This window comes from Peromyscus maniculatus, chromosome 8 (assembly GCF_049852395.1).
Source record: "Peromyscus maniculatus bairdii isolate BWxNUB_F1_BW_parent chromosome 8, HU_Pman_BW_mat_3.1, whole genome shotgun sequence".
NCBI classification, from domain to species: domain Eukaryota; kingdom Metazoa; phylum Chordata; class Mammalia; order Rodentia; family Cricetidae; genus Peromyscus; species Peromyscus maniculatus.
This window is the reverse complement of record NC_134859.1, coordinates 56,779,406-56,799,022: the sequence shown is the minus strand read 5'-3', so window position 1 is coordinate 56,799,022 and position 19,617 is coordinate 56,779,406. Positions and strand designations below refer to the sequence as shown.

At 41.4% G+C, this 19,617-nt stretch overlaps 1 protein-coding gene across 1 annotated transcript in view; it reads left to right on the top strand.

Moving 5' to 3' along the window:
- Positions 1 to 17,454, top strand: part of LOC102913586 (NACHT, LRR and PYD domains-containing protein 1a-like) — a 65,315-nt gene extending 47,861 nt beyond the window's left edge. Inside the window, exons 9-13 of the mRNA XM_076543989.1 lie at positions 11,164 to 11,426; positions 11,928 to 12,053; positions 12,988 to 13,129; positions 16,674 to 16,718; positions 17,132 to 17,454. Of these exons, the coding sequence (XP_076400104.1) occupies positions 11,164 to 11,426; positions 11,928 to 12,053; positions 12,988 to 13,129; positions 16,674 to 16,718; positions 17,132 to 17,454 (899 nt within the window). The remainder of the gene's footprint in view (positions 1 to 11,163; positions 11,427 to 11,927; positions 12,054 to 12,987; positions 13,130 to 16,673; positions 16,719 to 17,131) is intronic.
- The last annotated feature ends 2,163 nt before the right edge of the window (positions 17,455 to 19,617 follow it).

The window sequence follows — 19,617 nt, the reverse complement described above, 5'->3', positions numbered from 1 at the left end:
GAGAGCTCTCATTGGACAAAGAGGCATCATTGGACCAAGAGTAAACTCAGGAGACAGGGAATCTGTCAGCCCTGATTAGACCAAGAGTGGCTTTCTGAGAAGCAGAATCTGCCACCTCTCATTGAACCAAAAGAGGCTTCCTGAAACACCGAATCTGTCAACTCAGTCTGGACAAAGAGCGCTGATAAGATCAAGAACAAATCCACGATGAGATGGGCAGATGTCAAGGCAGAAGTACATACAACAAAATAAAGAGCAATATAGCATCACCAGAACCTAGGCCTCCTCCAACAGCAAGACCTGAACATCACAAAAAGGAAGAAACAGAAGAAAGCAACCTTAAGAACAACATCAAGAAGATGCTAGAGGCTTTTAAAGAAGAAATCAAAAATGAAATGGAGGAAAAGCCAAATAAAAAAGTGGAGTAGCCGGGCGGTGGTGGCGCACGCCTTTAATCCCAGCACTTGGGAGGCAGAGGCAGGCGGATCTCTGTGAGTTCGAGGCCAGCCTGGGCTACCGAGTGAGTTCCAGGAAAGGCGCAAAGCTACATAGAGAAACCCTGTCTCGAAAAAAAAAACCAAAAAAAAAAAAAAAAAGTGGAGTAAATCAATAAAGAACATTAAAAGTCAAACAAAAAATGGGAATAATGCTATAAAAAAAAAACTAGAGGAAAAGACAAATAAAACAATAAATCCCTGAAAGAAAACAATGAAAAAGCAATGAAAGAGATGAGGGAAACAGTCCCAGACCTGAAAAGGGAAATAGAAATAATGAAGAAGACACAAAGAGAGGGAATGCTGGAATAGAAAATCTGAGTAAATGAACAGGAAATACAAATGCAAGCATAACCAACAGAATACAAGAGATGGAAGAGAGGATCTCTGATGTAGAGGACATAGTAGAGGAAATGATTTCATCAGTCAAAGAAAATACCAATGCCAAAAAAATTATAACACAAAATGTCCAAGAAATCTGGGACACCATGAAAAGACAAAACCTAAGAATAATAGGGATAGAGGAAGGAGATGAATACCAATTCAATGTCACAGAAGGTATTTTCAACAAGATCATAGAAGAAAACTTTCCCACTTTAAAGAAGGAAATGCCTATGAAGATACAAGAAGACTATAGAACACCAAACAGACTAGACCCCCCAAAAGTCCCCTCGACACATAATAATTAATCAACTAAATGTACAGAATAAAGAAAGAATATTAAGAGCAGCAAAGGAAAAAGGCCAAGTGACTTATCAAGGCAAACCCATCAGAATAACACCTGATTTCTCAATGGAGACTTTGAAAGCCAGAAGGATGTACACAGATGTAACTCAGACACTAAGAGACCATGGATGCCAGCCTAGACTAATATACCCAGCAAAACTTTCAGTCAACATAAACGGAGTGAACAAGACATTCCAAGACAAAACCAGATGTAAACTATACTTATCCAAAAACCCAGCCCTACAGAAAGCACTAGAAGGAAAATTCCAACCTAAGGAAGTCAGATACACCCTTGAAAACACAGACAATAGATAACACCACAGCAGTAAATCCCAAAGAAGAGAAGTACACACATACTACCACCAAAAAATGACAGGAATGAACAATCACTGGTCATTAATATCCCTTAATATCAATGGACTTAATTCACCTATAAAAAGACATAGGCTAACAGAATGGATACAAAAGTAGGACCCATCATTCTGCTGCATACAAGAAACACACCTCAAATTCAAAGATAGATACTACCTAAGAATAAAAGCCTGGGAAAAGACTTTCCAATCAAATGGTCTTGAGAAGCAAGAAGGTATAGCCATCCTAATATCCAGCAAAATAGACTTCAAACTAAAATCAATCAAAAGAGATCAAGAAGGGCATTACATACTCATCACAGGAAAGATCCACCAAGATGAAGTTTCAATTCTGAACATTTATGCCCCAAACACCAGGGCACCCACATATGTAAAAGAAACTTTACTAAAGCTTAAACCACATATAAAACCCCACATATTAATAATGGGAGACTTCAACACCCCACTTTCACCACTGGGCAGATCTGCCAAATCCGAAACTTAACAGAGAAATAAAGGACTTAACTGATGTTATGACTCAAATGGACTTAATCGATATCTACAGAACATTCTGTCCTAACAAAAAAGAATATACCTTCTTCTCAGCATCCCATGGAATCTTCTCTAAAATCGACCACATACTTGGCCACAAAGCAAATCTCAACAGATACAAAACAATTGGAATAACCTCCTGTGTTTTATCAGACCACCATGTTTTAAAGTTAGATTTCAACAACAACAAAAACTACAGAAAACCTACAATCTCATGGAAACTGAGTAATGCTCAACTGAATCACCAATGGGTTAAGGAAGAAATAAAGAAAGAAATTAAAGACTTCCAAGAGATCCATGAAAAGAACATACCACATACCCAAACTTATGGGACACTATGAAAGCAGTGCTAAGAGGGAAATTCATAGCACTGAATGCCCACATAAAGAAGTTGGAGAAATCTCACATTAGTGACTTAACAGCACACCTGAAAGCTCTAGAACAAGAAGCAAAGTCACCCAGGAGGAATAGATGCCAGGAAATAATCAAATTGAGAGCTGAAATCAATAAAATACAAACAAAAAGAACAATACAAAAAATTAATGAAACAAAGAGTTGTTTCTTTGAGAAAATCAACAAGATAGACAAGCCCTTATCCAAACTAACCAAAAGGCAGAGAGAGAGAGCATCCAAATTAACAAAATCAGAAATGAAAAGGGAGACAAAACAACTAACACTGAGGAAATCGAAAAAATCATTAGGTCATACTTCAAAAACCTCTACTCCACAAAACTTGAAAATCTAAAAAAAATGGACAATTTTCTGGATAGGTACCACATACCTAAGTTAAATCAAGACCAGATAAATTATTTAAATAGTCCAATAACCCCTAAGGAAATAGAATCAGTTATTAAAAGTCTCCCAACCAAAAAAAGCCCAGGGCCAGATGGTTTCAGTGCAGAATTCTACCAGATCTTCAAAGAAGAGTTAATACCAATGCTCTTTAAATTGTGCCACACAATAGAAACAGAAGGAACATTACCAAACTCCTTCTATGAGGCTACAAATACCCTGATTCCCAAGCCAAACAAAGATGCAACAAAGAAAGAGAACTACAGACCGATCTCCCTCATGAACATTGATGCAAAAATACTCAATAAAATACTGGCAAACAGACTCCAAGAACACATCAAAACAATTATCCACCATGATCAAGTAGGCTTCATCCCAGGGATGCAAGGGTGGTTCAACATATAAAAGTCTGTCAATGTAATACACCATATAAACAAACTGAAAAATTAAAAAAACACATGATCATCTCACTAGATGCTAAAAAGGCATTTGACAAAATCCAACACCCCTTCATGATAAAGGTCCTGGAGAGATCAAGAATACAGGAAACATACCTAAACATAATAAAGGCAATTTACAGCAAGCCAAAAGCTAACATCAAATTAAATGGAGAGAAACTCAAAGTGATTCCACTAAATTCAGAAACAAGGCAAGGCTGCTCAGTCTCCCCATACTTATTCAATATAGTGCTTGAAGTTCTAGCCAGAGCAATAAGACAACATAAGGAGATTAAGGGGATACAAATTGGAAAGGAAGAATTCAAGCTTTCACTATTTGCAGATGACATGATAGTATACATGAGTGATCCCAAATATTTGACCCAGGAACTCATACAGCTCATAAACACCTTCAGCAACATAGCAGGACACAAGATCAACTCAAAAAAATCAGTAGCCCTCCTATATACAATTGAGAAACAGGCTCAGAAGGAAATTAGAGATACATCACCCTTTATAATAGCCACAAATGATATAAAATACTTTGGGCTAACTCTAACCAAGCAAGTAAAGGACCTGTATGACAAGAACTTTAAGTCCCTGAAAAAAAGAAATTGAAGAAGATGTCAGAAAATGGAAAGATCTCCCATGCTCATGGATAGGCAGGATTATCATAGTAAAAATGGCAATATTATCAAAAGCAATCTACAGATTCAATGCAATCCCCATCAAAATACCAACACAATTCTTCACAGACCTGGAAAGAACAATACTCAACTTCATATGGAAAAACAAAAAAAACAGGATAGCCAAAAGAATCCTGTACCATAAAACAACCTCTGGAGGCATTACGATCCCTGACCTCAAGCTCTACTATAGAGCTACAGTAATAAAAACAGCTTGGTACTGGCATAAAAACTGACATGTAAACCAATGGAATGGAATTGAAGACCCTGACATGAATCTGCACACCTATGAACATATAATTTTTGACAAAGAAGCCAAAACTCTACAATGGGAAAAAGAAAGCATCTTCAACAAATGGTGCTGACATAACTGGATGTCAACATGTAGAAAGCTGCAAATAGATCCATATCTGTCACCGTGCACAAAACTTAAGTCCAAGTGGATCAAAGACCTCAACATAAATCCAGTTACTCTGAACCTGCTAGAAGAGAAAGTAGGAAGTAGTCTTGAACTCATTGGCACATGAGATAACTTCCTAAATATAACACCAGTAGCACAGACACTGAGAGAAACAATCAATCAGTGGGACCTCTTGAAACTGAGAAGCTTTTGTAGAGCAAAGGACACAGTCAACAAGACAAAGCAACAGCCTACAGAATGGGAAAAGATCTTCACCAACCCCACATCTGACAGAGGGCTGATATCTATAATATATAAAGAACTCAAGAAATTAGACACCAAAATGTCCAACAGTCCTATTAAGAAGTGAGCTATAGAGCTAAACAAAGAATTCTCAACAGAGGAAGTTCAAATGGCTGAAAGACATTTAAGGAATTTCTCAACATCCCCAATCATCAGGGAAATGCAAATCAAAACACCTTACACTCATCAGAATGACTAAGATAAAAAACACTGAAGACAGCTTATGCTGGAGAGGATGTGGAGCAAGGGGAACTCTTCTCCACTTTTGGTGGGAATGCAAGCTTGTACAGCCACTTTGGAAATCAATATAGGGCTTTCTTAGAATATTGGGAATCAATCTTTCCCAAGACCCAGCTATACCACTCTTGGGCATATTCCCATGGAAGGCTCAATCATACCACAAGGACACATACTCAGCTATGTTCATAGCAACATTGTTTGTAATAGCCAGAACCTGGAAACAACCTAGATGCCCTTCAACTGAAGAGTGGATAAATAAAATGATGTACATATACACAATGGAGTACTACTCAGCAGAGAAAATCAATAACATCATGAGGTTTGCAGGCAAATGGATGGATCTAGAAAAAAATCATCCTGAGTGAGGTAACCCAGACTCAGAAAGACAAACATGGTATGTACGCACTCATAGGAGGATACTAGGTGTAAAACAAAGGATGACTAGACTGCTACTCACAACTCCAGGGAGGCAACCTAGAAAACAGGACCCTAACAAAGGCACAGGGATTGCCCAATGACAGAGAAATGGATGAGATCTACATGAGCACACTGGACATGAGGGGGGTAATGAAGGGCAAGGGTCAAGGGAAAGAGAGCTTAGGGGAACAGGAGATCCCAGTTGGATCAAGAACAGAGTGGGAGAACAAGGAAAAAGAGACCATGATAAATGAAGACCCCATGGAAATAGGAAGAAGCAAAGTCCTAGACAGGTCCCCAGAAATCCACAAAGATAGCTCCACAATAGACTACTGGCAACGGTTGAGAGAAAGCCTGAATTGATCTATTCTGGTGATTGAATGGCCAAACACCCTAACTGTTGTGTTTGAACTCTCATCCAATTACTCATGGAAGTAGATGCAGAGATCCATGGCCACACCCCAGATGGAGCTCCAGGAGTTCAATCAACAAGAAAGAGGAGGGATTGTATGAGTGAGAATTGTTGAGACCATGATTTGAAAAAACACAGGGACAAATAGCCAAACTAGTGGAAACACATGAACTGTGAACCAATAGCTAAGGAGTCCCCATGGAACTGGATCAGGCCCTCTGGATAAGTGAGACAGTTGATTAAATTGAATGGTTTGGGAGGCCCCCAGGCAGTGGGACCAGGACCTGTTCTTAGTACATGAGCTGGCTCTTTGGAACCTGGGGCCTATGCAGGAACACTTTGATCAGCCTGGGCGAAGGGAGGAGGGGACTGGACCTGCCTCATTGAATCTACCAGGCTGAGCTGAATTCCCAGGGGAGTCCTTGCCCTGGAGGAGATAGGAATGGGGGGTAGGCTGGGAAGAGGGTGGGGAGGGGGCTGGAGGAGGGAGGACAGGGGAATCCATGGCTGATATGTAAAAATAAATTAAATTATAAAATAAATTTAAAAAAATATGAAACTCACATTCCCTCCCCCCCCCCAAAAAAAAAAAGCTATTATGACAGCTCTCCAGAGGCTGACACAAGAGAATTTAGAATTTAGGAGCAGCCTAGACTCACAGCCAGATTATGCTTATGAGAGGAAAAAACAACAGGAAAAAGGAGCCAGGTATTGTGCAACTGGCTAATGAGATTGACTTCCTCTCCTGCTTCAAGAAGCACAGAAATAGGCCCACCATACAGACCAGGATAAGCCAGCTTAACAGCAGATGAAGTTGGTGTTTGTTCATGGTCTGAAGGTGATGAGCAGCCATGACAGGGGAGGCCTGACACTGAAGAAGTCTTGAGAAGTAACACAAAGAAACACGGGCTGCTCCAGTCAGCAAGTAGAAAACAAGCTAAGTACGCCCTAGGTTATAGACATTCATATTTAATGGCAATCCCACAAGAAGAAAAAATGAAGGTGAAAAACCCAAGCAGGACTCATTTGAAAAAACTCACAACACAAATATAAACTACAGTGACACCCACAAACACAGAAGGCCTTGAGCTCCAGACCCTGGCACAGGAGCACTGCTACCAGGGTGGTCCTGTGTGTCTTCTTAGTGTATCTAATGAGGCCTGTCCAGCAGGTCTACACTGAGCTCCTGCTGTCCCCAACAACACTTGCCTCAGTCACCACTCAAGCTTCTTCCCTGCAGGCCACCACCTTTCCAGTGCCTTACTCCCACTCTCAGATCAGACAATTACCCCAGTGGAATACTGAAACAAGGTGATTCTGTTACAGTGTAGGAAGGACAGTCACAGGGCTAGGTGGTGGCACATATATAAAATGCCAGAATTCTGGAGGCTAAGGCAGAAGAATTAGGACTTACACCTAAAAATATACAGTAGGTCCCTATACCAAAAAACATAAATGAGAAAATAAATGAAAGAACTTAGTAAGTGGTCTTAAATGCCTCAGTAAACTTCTGGTGGCAACAGTGAAAACTCTAGCACCCCACACTCACCTAAAGTCTGGGAAGGTCATGACTAGCATTTACACTAGCAAGAAGGGAAGTTGGACATGTACAGCATCTCCCCAAATTCTGTCAAACTTGGCACAGCACAAAGCATGGGTAAGTGCCAGGAGGAAGGTGCTAGGGCTGAAGCTCACTTAGGGAAAGCCAGTGATTCAAGGCTCCAAAAATTCACACAGGGTACATTTTAGTGTTTTCCCTGTGAAACTATTACCCAGCATCACTGATTGAAATTCCAATTTGTACCACTTCCTGAAATAGCATTGTCTCATTCTTTGCCACTTTCTGATTCCAAAGCAATCACCCAAGAGGAGAAGAAATGTTCTCTGCTAAACAACACACACTGCAACACTCTTTGTCATGGTGCAAGTTGGAAGAAAACTCAGTGTTGAAAGGAAAGGCAAATGGTGGGTTGTGGAGTGGTACATCCATTAGCAGGGATCACATCAAGCAGACATGTGACATTTAGTATCACGTCAGGATTCTACCCAATTGTTAACTTGACACTCAAGCACATCACTTAAATCCTACCTTTCTACCTCATTCCTCCAAAGTTTCAGTTTTGTCTCACAATCCAAAGAACAATCCAGTTCTAAAGGTCTCTGGTCTTTTATTTAAATTCCAACAGTTTTAAAGTTCATAAAGACCAACTTATCTGAGATTCAAAACAATGGCTTAAATATGAGCTTCTATAAAATAGAAAACAAGTTACATACTTTCAACATACAATGGTACAGAATAGACATTGCCATATCAAAATAGAAGAATCAGAGCATACCAAGGTATGAGAAGACCACAGCAAGACAAAATTCCATCAGCATAATTGCCAACTTCTGCAGCTTCAAGTCCAGCTATGGAGATCATGATATCATTCACTAGATTCCAAAGGACACAGATAACTCCACCCCTCTAGTTCAACCACATGAAGCACACACAAGCTCTTCTTAGGCCATCTCTCTATTCCTTGCCTACAACTTCCTTCAGCAGAAAAATAAATGTGGTTCTGGCTTCTCCATTATCCAGGATGTCCATTCCAACTTAGGCTTCATTTTCAATGTTTCATAGAATGAGCTCTCAGGCGCTCCTTACAGGATCTTTGACTGGAGTATATTGCCTTGCCTCACCTGATATCTGAAACTGTGCAGCATGACTCAGTGACCCATCACTCTAGCATCTTTCATGTATAAAAACTATAGGGATGACACTGCTAGGTTCTGTTGACAGCTTGAGATGTAGCCTGGCCCTGCTCCCCTAGAAAAGCTGTATGATATGCTGACCACAGGGCATTTGCATTTGTGGAAAAGGAAACACCAGTTAAAGTGTTCTGTCTTTAAATGAATGTGGGTCTTCACAAGATGAGCCTACAAAGGGTGAGATTTTCCCTCGGGACCCCTTTCCTGTTGTCACCTGCACTGCAGCCTTCCCTTCAGTGATACTGGTCTCTCACAGTTACAACTGATTATTTATTATCAGGGTAAAATGTTTCCTGTCTTGAAACTTTTCCTGCCAAACTAGTCTTTTATCTGTAAATTCAACTTCACTCACACTGGGGGCAGTTACACAATGAAATTAGATTTTTGGCCAAATTGTCACATGAATGAATCCTTTTACAGTTTCCAAGAGAAATCTGTTACTCTCTGAAAGTGTCATGAACTGTCCTCCACTGTCTCTCTCAACATTCTTGTCCCAATTAGCTCTGCTCTCAGCATGGTAGGGCTTTCTTAACCTAAGTACCTAAACCTCCCACATTCTAGCCATAAAACAGTTCCAAAGGCCTATGAACCACATGATCAGGTTTATTATAGCTATGACAAAACTCCTGGTATCAGTTTTCTGTCCAAGTTGCTTTACTTGTAGCTCAAACAAAATGCCTGACTAAAAAAGTTAAGAGAGAAAGAATTTATTTTGCTTTACAGTTCAAAGGAACAGTTCATCATGACATGGAAGTCTGAGAACATGGAGCTTGAGGTGCCAGATAAACTTGTGTCAACAGAGGAGCAGAAAATAATGAATGACTGTGGTCATGGGTACCTTCTCCAATTTACAGAGCCCTGGATCCTAGTCTTTGGATCCCATACTAGGCAGCTGGTCCAAATAATTAATCCAATCAAGATAATCCTCTTGTGTCATGCCCTTAAGCCTGTATCCAAGTTGATTCTAGATTTCACCAAGTTCACATTTGACATTAAGCATTCCAGAGATCCATCCAGCTTCTCTTTAGTGGACAAAGGTACCCTTGGTCCTCTTTAGTAACAGCAAAACTCTATTCTGCAACTAAAAATTTAGAGGACACTGCCAAAGCCATGACACTGAGGCTGGTGATGGCAGCACCTCAGAGAACCTGCTGGGCATCCAGTTTCTGACAATGGCCTCTGTGGCTGTATTCTTTATAGCACAAATGGATTGTTGGACACCAAAGTTTAGGGTCTCAAGTGGGTGCCCCAAGAACCCAGACTCCAGTCCAGTTGATGCAACAGCATGAGGATTTTTATTAAGCTTCTATATAGAAGGGCAAACTCTGTTCCTAAGAGCAAGAGCCGCATCTTACTGTAGCCCCATAAGGGCTTATAAAGGAAAAACCCACAAAACCCACAAGATTACAATTCCCATACAGTTTCATTTCACAAGATTATGGTCTGATCACAGAGTGATCACAGAATGGGTATAGTCACATCCGCATGTACATTCTTCCTGAAACCTCAAGGTGGGGATATCAGGGCTGGAGTGGAGTTTACACACAGGTGGAACACCTGCAACTATCCCAGTCACAGTTGAGCACATCTCTCTTTTTTTTTTTTTTTTTTTTTGGTTTTTAGAGATAGGGTTTCTCTGTGTAGCTTTGCGCCTTTCCTGGAACTCACTTGGTAGTCCAGGCTGGCCTCGAACTCACAGAGATCCACCTGCCTCTGCCTCCCAAGTGCTGGGATTAAAGGCATGCGCCACCACCGCCCGGCTTGAGCACATCTCTTAACAGAAATCTTTTTACATTGTTATATGGTTGCAGGAGAGATTGAACAATGGCTAAGTCAGGTTGTCCTTGGAACTAGATTTTTAGTTTCTCATTTCCTGGTACTTGAAGTTTCTCTTTTCCTGAGGCTTGGGGGTGTAAGCCTGAAGGGCTAGGGTCTTTCAGGATGAGACCATAAAGAGCCTCCACTCTACTGTGAGTGCTCCCCCAGCAGCAAGACAAGTTCAAATACAAGGCTGCTCTGATGAGTGTCAGTCTGCATGAGTTGCCATTAGCAGCAGGTCACACCTTCCTGGCATGGTGAATTGATAGTATGGAAATGTTTTATTGATCTGCTATGTTCTCACTGAGGATTAATTGATAAAACTTATAATTTTCTTGTTCACAGTTTTTTCACATAAACATAAAAAAAGTAAGTAAAAGATAAAAAGACATCATAACCAAGGCAACTTATACTAGAAAGATTTGAGGAGGATTAGAGTTTTGGGGGATTAGAGTCCATGATCATATTGACAGGGAGCATGGCAGAAAGGAAGCAGGCATGGTAGTAAAGCAGTAGCTGAGAGCTTACATCCTTATTATCAATGAGAAGAGCGAGAAATGAAACTGGAAACAGAATGATCTTTTACAACCTCAATGTCCACCCCAGTGACACACTGCATCCATAAATCCACACCTCCTACTCCTTCCCAAACAGTTCCACCAGCTATGGTGGTCATTCTTATTCAAACCACCACAGTCATTCTAAATCCATGGGTGCTATTTTTCCAGCCAAGCATGGCTCAGTGGAAATATTAAACCTACATCTTTGGATCTGTTCTTCTACAGAGGGACAGGTGGACATCTCCTCGTTCCATGTGGCCCACTTTCAAGAACATGGGATGATCCTAGAAACTCCAGCCAGAGTGGAACAGCATTACACAGTGCTTGAAAACCCAAGCTTCTCCCCAATGGGAGTCCTACTGAGAATGATCCCTGCTGTCAGGCTCTTCATCCCCATCACTTCCATCACATTGATCTACTATCACCTCAATCTCAAGGAAGTCACCCTTCATCTCTACCTGATCCCCAATGACTGCACCATTCGGAAGGTAAAACTGAGGATCAGGAAACTGGGGCCAGGGTGGGCTGACAGAAAACTTGAAATTCAACTAGTAAGCCCCTTGGAGAGATTCTCAACTTGGGGTGGGAATGCAGTTCTATCAAGTGAAAACTGGTGTTTATGATTCTGCCATCTTCTTGGCCCCATCACACCAGAGTCTCCCACCAACTGCCTCTAATACCCTTTATCTCTGCACAGCCTTTTATGGCCTCCTTCCACATATCAGAAGGATTTAATGCTCCATGCCCGCTCCATGCCCAACATGCAACCAACTCCCTCCCTCTAAGGCAAGGACCCTGTTCCAAAATGAACATGACAGAGGCCAATAATTCAATAGTCTGTGTATCAGAACACAAGGCAGAAGGGTGCCCAGGAGGTGTCATCACCCCACCCCACACAAATGTGCTGATCAACCATCTTATCTTATTCAGACCAGATAAAGGTTGTAGCCCAGAAATCTAGATAAATCGCTGTCTGCAATGTTCCCTAGGCCATTGATGATGAAGAAATGAAGAATCAGTTTGTTCGAATAAACAAGCCACCCCCATTAGACTCTCTTTACATTGGTTCCCGTTACACAGTTTCTGGTTCCAAGAATCTGGAAATCATCCCAAAGGTGAGCATCTAGGTGTTTGCTACTCTTGCAGCAAACTGAGATTGGGGAGAAAACAATTGGGATCTGGGATGAGCAAGAATACTTCAAAGTTAGGTGGGAAGCAATTTAAGGGACCACATAGGATTACATAAGACCCAGAGAAGGGGCTAGCCTAACATGACAGCAAGCCCTGGCTTAAGATGCATGAGCAGGACTTTCAGGATGAACTGTCACTCTTTATGGTTTGAATCTGAAATGTCTCCTACAGGGGTAAATGTTAAATATTTGATCTGCAGTTAGTGCTAGTATTTGGGGAGTTGTGGGAACAAATATGTGAGGCCTGGCCATCGGAAGCAGGCCATAGTGTCCAAGCAGGCCTTGAGGGTTATACCCATGCCCTATTCCCCACCTTAGATTTGGATTCCTGATCATTTGGGATATAAGAAGCTGTGCCACATTCTCCTGCATAAAGAATGAAGCCCCAGTTTCCTTGTTCCCCATTATCCCAGCTGGATCCATAAGCCTTTTCCATATCTTCTGTTGCTATGTTCTTCCTATGTCCTCTTCCACAATGTTCCAACCTTCTGATTAAAGATGTACATTCAAAGGCTGTGGGTTACCTCAGTGTAAAAGATAACTAGTGTCTAAAGTGGTGTACAAGATCAAGAAAGTATGGGGGGGTGTAAAGCCCTTGTTTATTGGAGTACAGGTCTCTCTCTCTCTCTCTCCCTGTCCCCCTCCCCCTCCTCCTCTCCCCCTCTCCCTCCCCCTCTCTCCCTCTCCTTCTCCCCCTCTCCCTCCCCCTCTCTCCCTCTCCTCCTCCCCCTCGCCCTCCCCCTCTCTCCCTCTCCTCCTCCCCCTCGCCCTCCCCCTCTCTCCCCCTCCTCCTCCCCCTCTCCCTCTCCCTCTCCCTCTCTCCCTCTCCCCCTCCTCCTCCCCCTCTCCCTCTCCCTAGGAACTGGAGCTGTGCTACCGGCGCCCTGGGGAACTCCAGCTCTTCTCTGAGATCTATGCTGACCACATGGGTTCAAGGATTAAGCTGCAAATTAGAGACAAGAAGCATAAGAATCTCATATGGGAAGCCTTGCTGAAACCAGGTAAAATTTGTTTAGGTCCAGATACCCCAAAAGTTGAAGAAAGGCAATGAGTGGGGAAAGGTGTGTTGTGATTAATTCTTGATGTCATGAAATAGCCAGAGTAGTTATGTGGCTTTTGTTAGATCCAAAACGTGTGGTTACAGTTAGAGTGAAAGCAAGGAGAAGAGGAGCAGGAAAAGGTAACAAGAAGAGAAGGAGAACAGAAGAGGAGGAGGGCAGAGAAAAGGAGGGGGGGGAGAAGAGAGAAGGAGGAGAAGGAAGAAGTGGGAAGCCCATGGAAATATTCTATTCCAGGACATGCCTCCAGGGACCCAATTCCTCCAACTGTTTCCAATACCATGCTCAGTACTCAAGCAATTATGAGCACACTCGTGTATAAAATGACAGCTCTCAGGACCAGTCACCTCTGATTACTGTTGCAAGACTGATCCTTCAACACATGGTAATTTAACAGGGAACACAATACACCCAAATCACTGCATATCCTAAGCCCTATTTTCTCAGTCCTGTATTCTGATTTCTGCCCTAAATGCCACAAAATGACACATTTTGAGAGGTGCAAAGCATCTGGCACCATTTCACACTGAAATGTGAAGAGTTAAAATGAAGGCATTTTTGCTATTATGAAATATTCAATCTTAACCCCATACATAATTTTAAATACATTTTGTGTTTTAACAATTTTATACATGCATACAATGCATTCTAGTAACTCCACCCTAAACACACATTCTTATTTCTCTCCTACTCCTGCCAACCCCTCTTCTTTAATACAAATCTCTTTCCCACATTCATAAAGTTTTTCTTCGTGTCTTTCAGAGTTTAAGTGGGACTGTCTGTGTACTTGTGCATTTTGAACTATCCAGTAGAATCGAGTGTGTTCACCAGTGGGTACAGAAGGATTGTACACATTCCTTCTCCCATAGTCTATTTTTGCCAACATTTTAGCAATAAGTGGAAATGTCCCTGTGACCTGCTTCCCCATGTCTAGCTGACTGATGGGCAGGGCCCTATTTGTGTGGGTCCAGAGACAGGAGGTGCAGGTGCTTTGAGTCCATGATTTACATTGTCATGTTTAGAAGAAAGACAACCTCTTCTCCATCTCTTCACAACCCTTCTCCATATCTTCTATACCTACATTCTTTTCAATTTCTCTTCCACAGTCTTCCTAGGGGCTCAAGGTGGTGATATAAATATCTATTTATAGGGATGAGTATTCAACCATCCTTTATTCTCAGTATCGTGTAAAGAAATAGGGATGTGCATTCACCTCCATTCACAGCAGTGAGTGGCTCTTCTGAAGACTGAAAGTAGACTTTGTCTGTGGGATACACATTGATATTTAGAAGGGCATTGACACTGTGTTCATTTAAGCTAGGCACCAAAAGTAGCTAGTCTCAAGGGCCTAAGACTAAGATTTGTTTGCTTTAATCAGTTTAAAATGGATTCTATCTTCTGGACTGGGCTTGAAATGTAATAAGTGAGCACTGGTTGCTCCCACCACAGTTGTGCCACTGTTGCAGCAATAGGGCCATTTGGCCTGGCAGGATGGTTATTGATGCCTTTTTTTCCTCATCAGCCTGAATAATGCCATCTGACTCTATAAAAGCTTAGTATTAAAAGGACTTTTCAACTCAGCTCCAGCTTGAATTCTCTATATCACATATTCTCTATATTACCACAAGATATGTGGTGTTTTCAGCTATAAGCTCCAATCCATTAGTTCTGATGGGGAGCTGAAAAGAATGAATGTACCTGTATTGTCTAGTGAACCTCCAGGGCCTCTCTGCTCAACAGCTCCCATAAACATATCCCACACTTAGAACTGAGTTTTCATTTTTAAAACTCATCACTTCTAAGACAACCTATTTCAATCCTCATAAATTGTCTTGTATTGGAACTTTTTTATGGTTTTTGTATTGGATTACAAATAATAGATTTCACTATGACTTTTAAAAACTGTCTTCATTTTCAATGACCCATCGTACCCACCCCCTTATCTCCCCCATCCCTCACCCCTCTTGCTGTTTGAACATTTCTGCCCCCAGTATTCTTTTTCTACCCTCATTTTACCAATAGAGTACTGTCCTCCTTTCCTCCCTAAGGCCCTACCCATTTCTAGTTTTTTGGTTTCCAGAGATACACCAAGCTAAACACACAGAACTAAAGATTTCAGGATAGAAACTGCATGTGAGAGATGTTGTGTTTTTCTTTCTGGGCCTGGTTTATCTTTCTCTATATTATTCATATTGTATGTAATTACCTTTCATAATGCCATTTTCTTCACACTTGGAAAAACTCCATGGTATATATTTACCACACCTTCATTACCTAATTAACTGTTGATGAACATCTAGGCTTATTGCTTTTCTTAGCTATACTGAACAAATTTGTGCAAATGTCTTCATAGTAGAATATCTATTCCTTTGAATGTATTACCAAGAGTGGTAAGGCTGGGTTATATGGTAGTTCTAGTTCTTAAGAAGCCTCCAGGTTTATTTCCACAGTGGCTATGTTAGTTTGCACTCCCACAGACAGTGTATAAGTGTTCCTCTGCCCACACATTCACTCTAGCTTTTGTTAACATCTGTAGCCTTGATATTGGACATTCTCAAGGGATGAAATGAAACTTATAAGCAATTTAAACCATATTTTTCCTAGTCGTTAAGTGTTTCCTAGCCATGTGTATTTCCTCCTTTGAGGAGTTTGTTGTTACTCCTATGGCAAAGCTCAGAATCATGTTATTTTCTTGATGTCTAGGATTTTAGTTCCATGGGTATTCTAGTTACTAATCTTATGTTAGATGTTAGCCGGGAAATAGTTTCTCCCATTCTTGGCTGCATCATCACTCAATTAACTTTCCTTTGCTATACAGAACTTTTGAGTGTCCCCATACCTAATTTATCAACTATTGAATTTACTTTCTGTGCTAAGGAGATCTTATTCAGACAATCCTGATTTATGCTGCTGTGTTGAAATGTTCTCCTTACTTTTTCCTTTACAAGTTTCAGGGTATTGGGTCCAACATTAAGGTATTTAATCATTTAGAGTAAATTTTTAAGGTGAGATATAAGGCATCTAGTTTAGTTCTTCCATGCAGTGCTATCTAGGTTTTCCAGCACCATTTGTTTAACTGGCTGTCTTTTCTCCAAAAATATATTTTGGGTTCTTTGTCAAAGGCCAGGTAGCTATGGTTATGTGGACTTTTATCTAGGTTTCTATTCTAATATTGACCTGCACATCTCTTTGTGTCAATAGCATCCTATTTTTACTACTATGGCTGCAGTATTGATCTGTAATCAGGTGTAATAAAGCTTTCCACAAAATTGTTTTTGTTCAGGATTACCTTGGACATCCTATATCTCTAGTGGTTTCACATATATTTCAGCATTTTCCCATACTATTTGTGAAGAATATCTCTGGTGTATTGATTGGGAGTTCATTGAGTATGTAGTTCATTCTCAAAATATCAGGCATGCATGGGTGGGAGCTGCACAGAGTACACTAAGTATTGGTGACTGGGATCATCTCTCCTTTCTTCCAGGGGACCTCAGACCTACACCATCCATGATCCCTGTGGCCCACAAAGGTCAGTAACAGGTATAAAAGTCTCAAGGAGCCAACAGTGTTCTGCTGGTAGATCATCTGATCCTTAAGAGAAGGGCAGTGAAAGAGAAAAGAGCCTCACTTTACAAATCTCACCACAACACGTAGAAGAGGTGCATGCCCAGGGCAGACAGAGTTCCTTTCATGCCCCTTGCTGCTTCCCATGTTGATAATAATTTCACCCACTCCCAACCTGAACACCCCACCATGAACACCTCTTTCTGGTTAGACATAGTTTCAGAGTACTAAATGACCTCAGGAAGGTACAGATATTTTTTCAAAGGACTTCCCAAAGAAAGAATGGAGTCAGGCGTGCAGGTGAAGTATGTAAAAGAAACAAGAAGTGGGCAGCCAGTGGAGGAGCCCATGGAGGAGCCTTTCTTCTCTCACTGCCAGTCTCATCTTCACCCCTAGATGCCCCTGCCTTGCTACACTTCGTGGACCGGCATCGGGAGCAGCTGGTGGCCCGAGTGACATCAGTGGACCCTGTCTTGGACAAGCTGCATGGTGCTGTGCTGAGTGAAGAGGAGTATGAGGCAGTGCGGGCTGAAGCCACCAACCAAGGCAAGATGAGGAAGCTCTTCAGCCTCAGCAGGTCCTGGACCAGGGCCTGCAAAGACCGAGTCTACCAAGCTCTGAAGGACACCCATCCTCACCTGATCATGGACCTCTATGAGAATTCAGGCAGGCAGTGTCTTTGTGGGATCCTAACATCTTAGTGTCTGAGGGGTGAGCACTCTCCTTTGAGTCCTCACTCTGCCTTACCTTCCTTTGGCCTTAAATTTCTAAATCTATAAATCAGTGGCCATCTGAGTTACCTTTCTAATGGCATTGTTTCCAGGACACTCCTCAGAGACCCAAATGTTCCCTCTTGGCTTTCTATAGCCAGAAGTTTGTATGGAATGAGCATCTCTGAAAACTTCCAGTGGAGCCAGCAAGACTATTCAGACCCTGTGCAGACTACTCTTCTGGCCAGAGTGGCCAGTCTCAAAACCATCTGATCTACCACGATACAAGCAGGACTATGAAGCATGGGAATGAGGACAATGAGATGATACTTTTTCCTGGAAAGTGAATATCTTATGAATAGAAAAGGAACAGGACTTCTCAAACATTTCTCACTTTCAGTTTGGTTTTTTTTTTTTTTATTGATTATATTTCCACTTTCAGGTATTGAACAGTTTTATTCATTTCCTTCCACTGTTTATGTTTTCTTGAATTTCTTTAAGGGATTTATAAATTTCCTCTTTGGGGACATTTATCATTTTCATATAGGTTTTTAAGGTTTCTTTTCATTGTGCTTTTAACTACACTGAAATATTTGGGGCCTGCTGAAGTAGGAAAGCTGAGCTCTGGTAGAGACATATTGACCTGGCTGTTATTGATTATGTTCCTTTCTTTCTTTCTTTCTTTCTTTCTTTCTTTCTTTCTTTCTTTCTTTCTTTCTTTCTTTCTTTTTTTCTTTCTTTCTTTCTTTCTTTTTTTACCAGAGTTAGAACGGGCTTTATTAGAAAGAAGAGGGGATAGCAGGGAGAAGCCAGGCCTGGCAGAGGAAGGGAAGCAGGGAAGAGCAGACAGCAGAGAGGAAACAGAAAAGGGTTGATTATGTTTCTATACTAGCACCTGGACACCCCAAAACGGGATGTTTATAGGTCTAGGTGCTGATTTCTGGATTCGTTTTTGTTTGGGTGGGTGTTTTGTTCCTTGGTTTCTGTTTCTTCTCTAGATTTAAGAAAAGTGTGATTGCTGTTTGTTGCCTGGTAGGAAATATTATGGACCTTATATGTGTTGGGGTATCCTGGTAAAATGTATTTCTGATCATCATAAGCTGACACTTAGGAATGGAGATAGGCTAAAAGTCTAAAGGAGTTCACAGGAGGGAGGAGATCAGAGGGTTCAAAAAAATCTGTTTATTTAGCCTCCTTGAAATGAAGGGAGGGACAGTGTAAAAGGGTCACCCCACAAGGTCTGCTATAGCACTGGGGATAAGACTGGTATACTGTATATAAAAGAACAGAAAGAAAAAGGAAAATCTACAATCAGGCTACCTGCTTCCCTGGCAGAAGTAACCTATGGGTTTTCAGCAGTGCCTGCTGGAATTGGGGGCTGGAATAAAGCAACATGTCTAGACAGAAGGGTTGGGAAGGGAAGGTATATGGGATCCACAGGAGATGTGGGCAGAGGGAGAAGGAAGGCTGGAGAAGGTACTCTGTTGCGGAGATAGAGATTAGACTGGTGGATTGGGTTTGGAGGAGAGGAGGTAGTGGTGAAGGTCTTCAGTTAGCTTACATGTTTCCCTGGCCTGCTCAGCTGGTGTGTTCACAGGCAATGAATGCCTGCTGCTTTGGAGAGTAGGATACTGGGATGAGTTGAAGGAAGGAAAGTTGGAGCAAAGGATCATTGAGATTTGAAGGGAATGGGATCAGAGTAGAAAAGAAGACCACAGCAGGGTTTCTGCTACAGAGTTGGGCATGAGGCTTGGGGTACTGGGAACTGAGGAAAAGAAGGAAAGGAGATCTGCAGTTAGTCTACCACAAAGGAATATGCTTTCTTTTCTATGCCTCATAGAATTTTTTTCAAAATTGACCACATTCTCAGACACAAAACAAGTCTCAATAGATATAAGAAAATTGAAATAACTCCCTGAATTCTATCAGACCACCATGGATTAAAGCTAGATATCAACAACAACAGAATGTTTACAAACTCATGGAAACTGAACAACTCTCTTCTGAATTAAAAAAATTGGTCAAGACAGATATAAAGAAAGAAATTAAAGACTTTCTAGAGCTCAATGAAAACCAATACACAATATACCCAAATTCACATGACACAATGAAAGCAGTCCTAATGGTAAGTTCATAATGCTAAGTGCCTACATA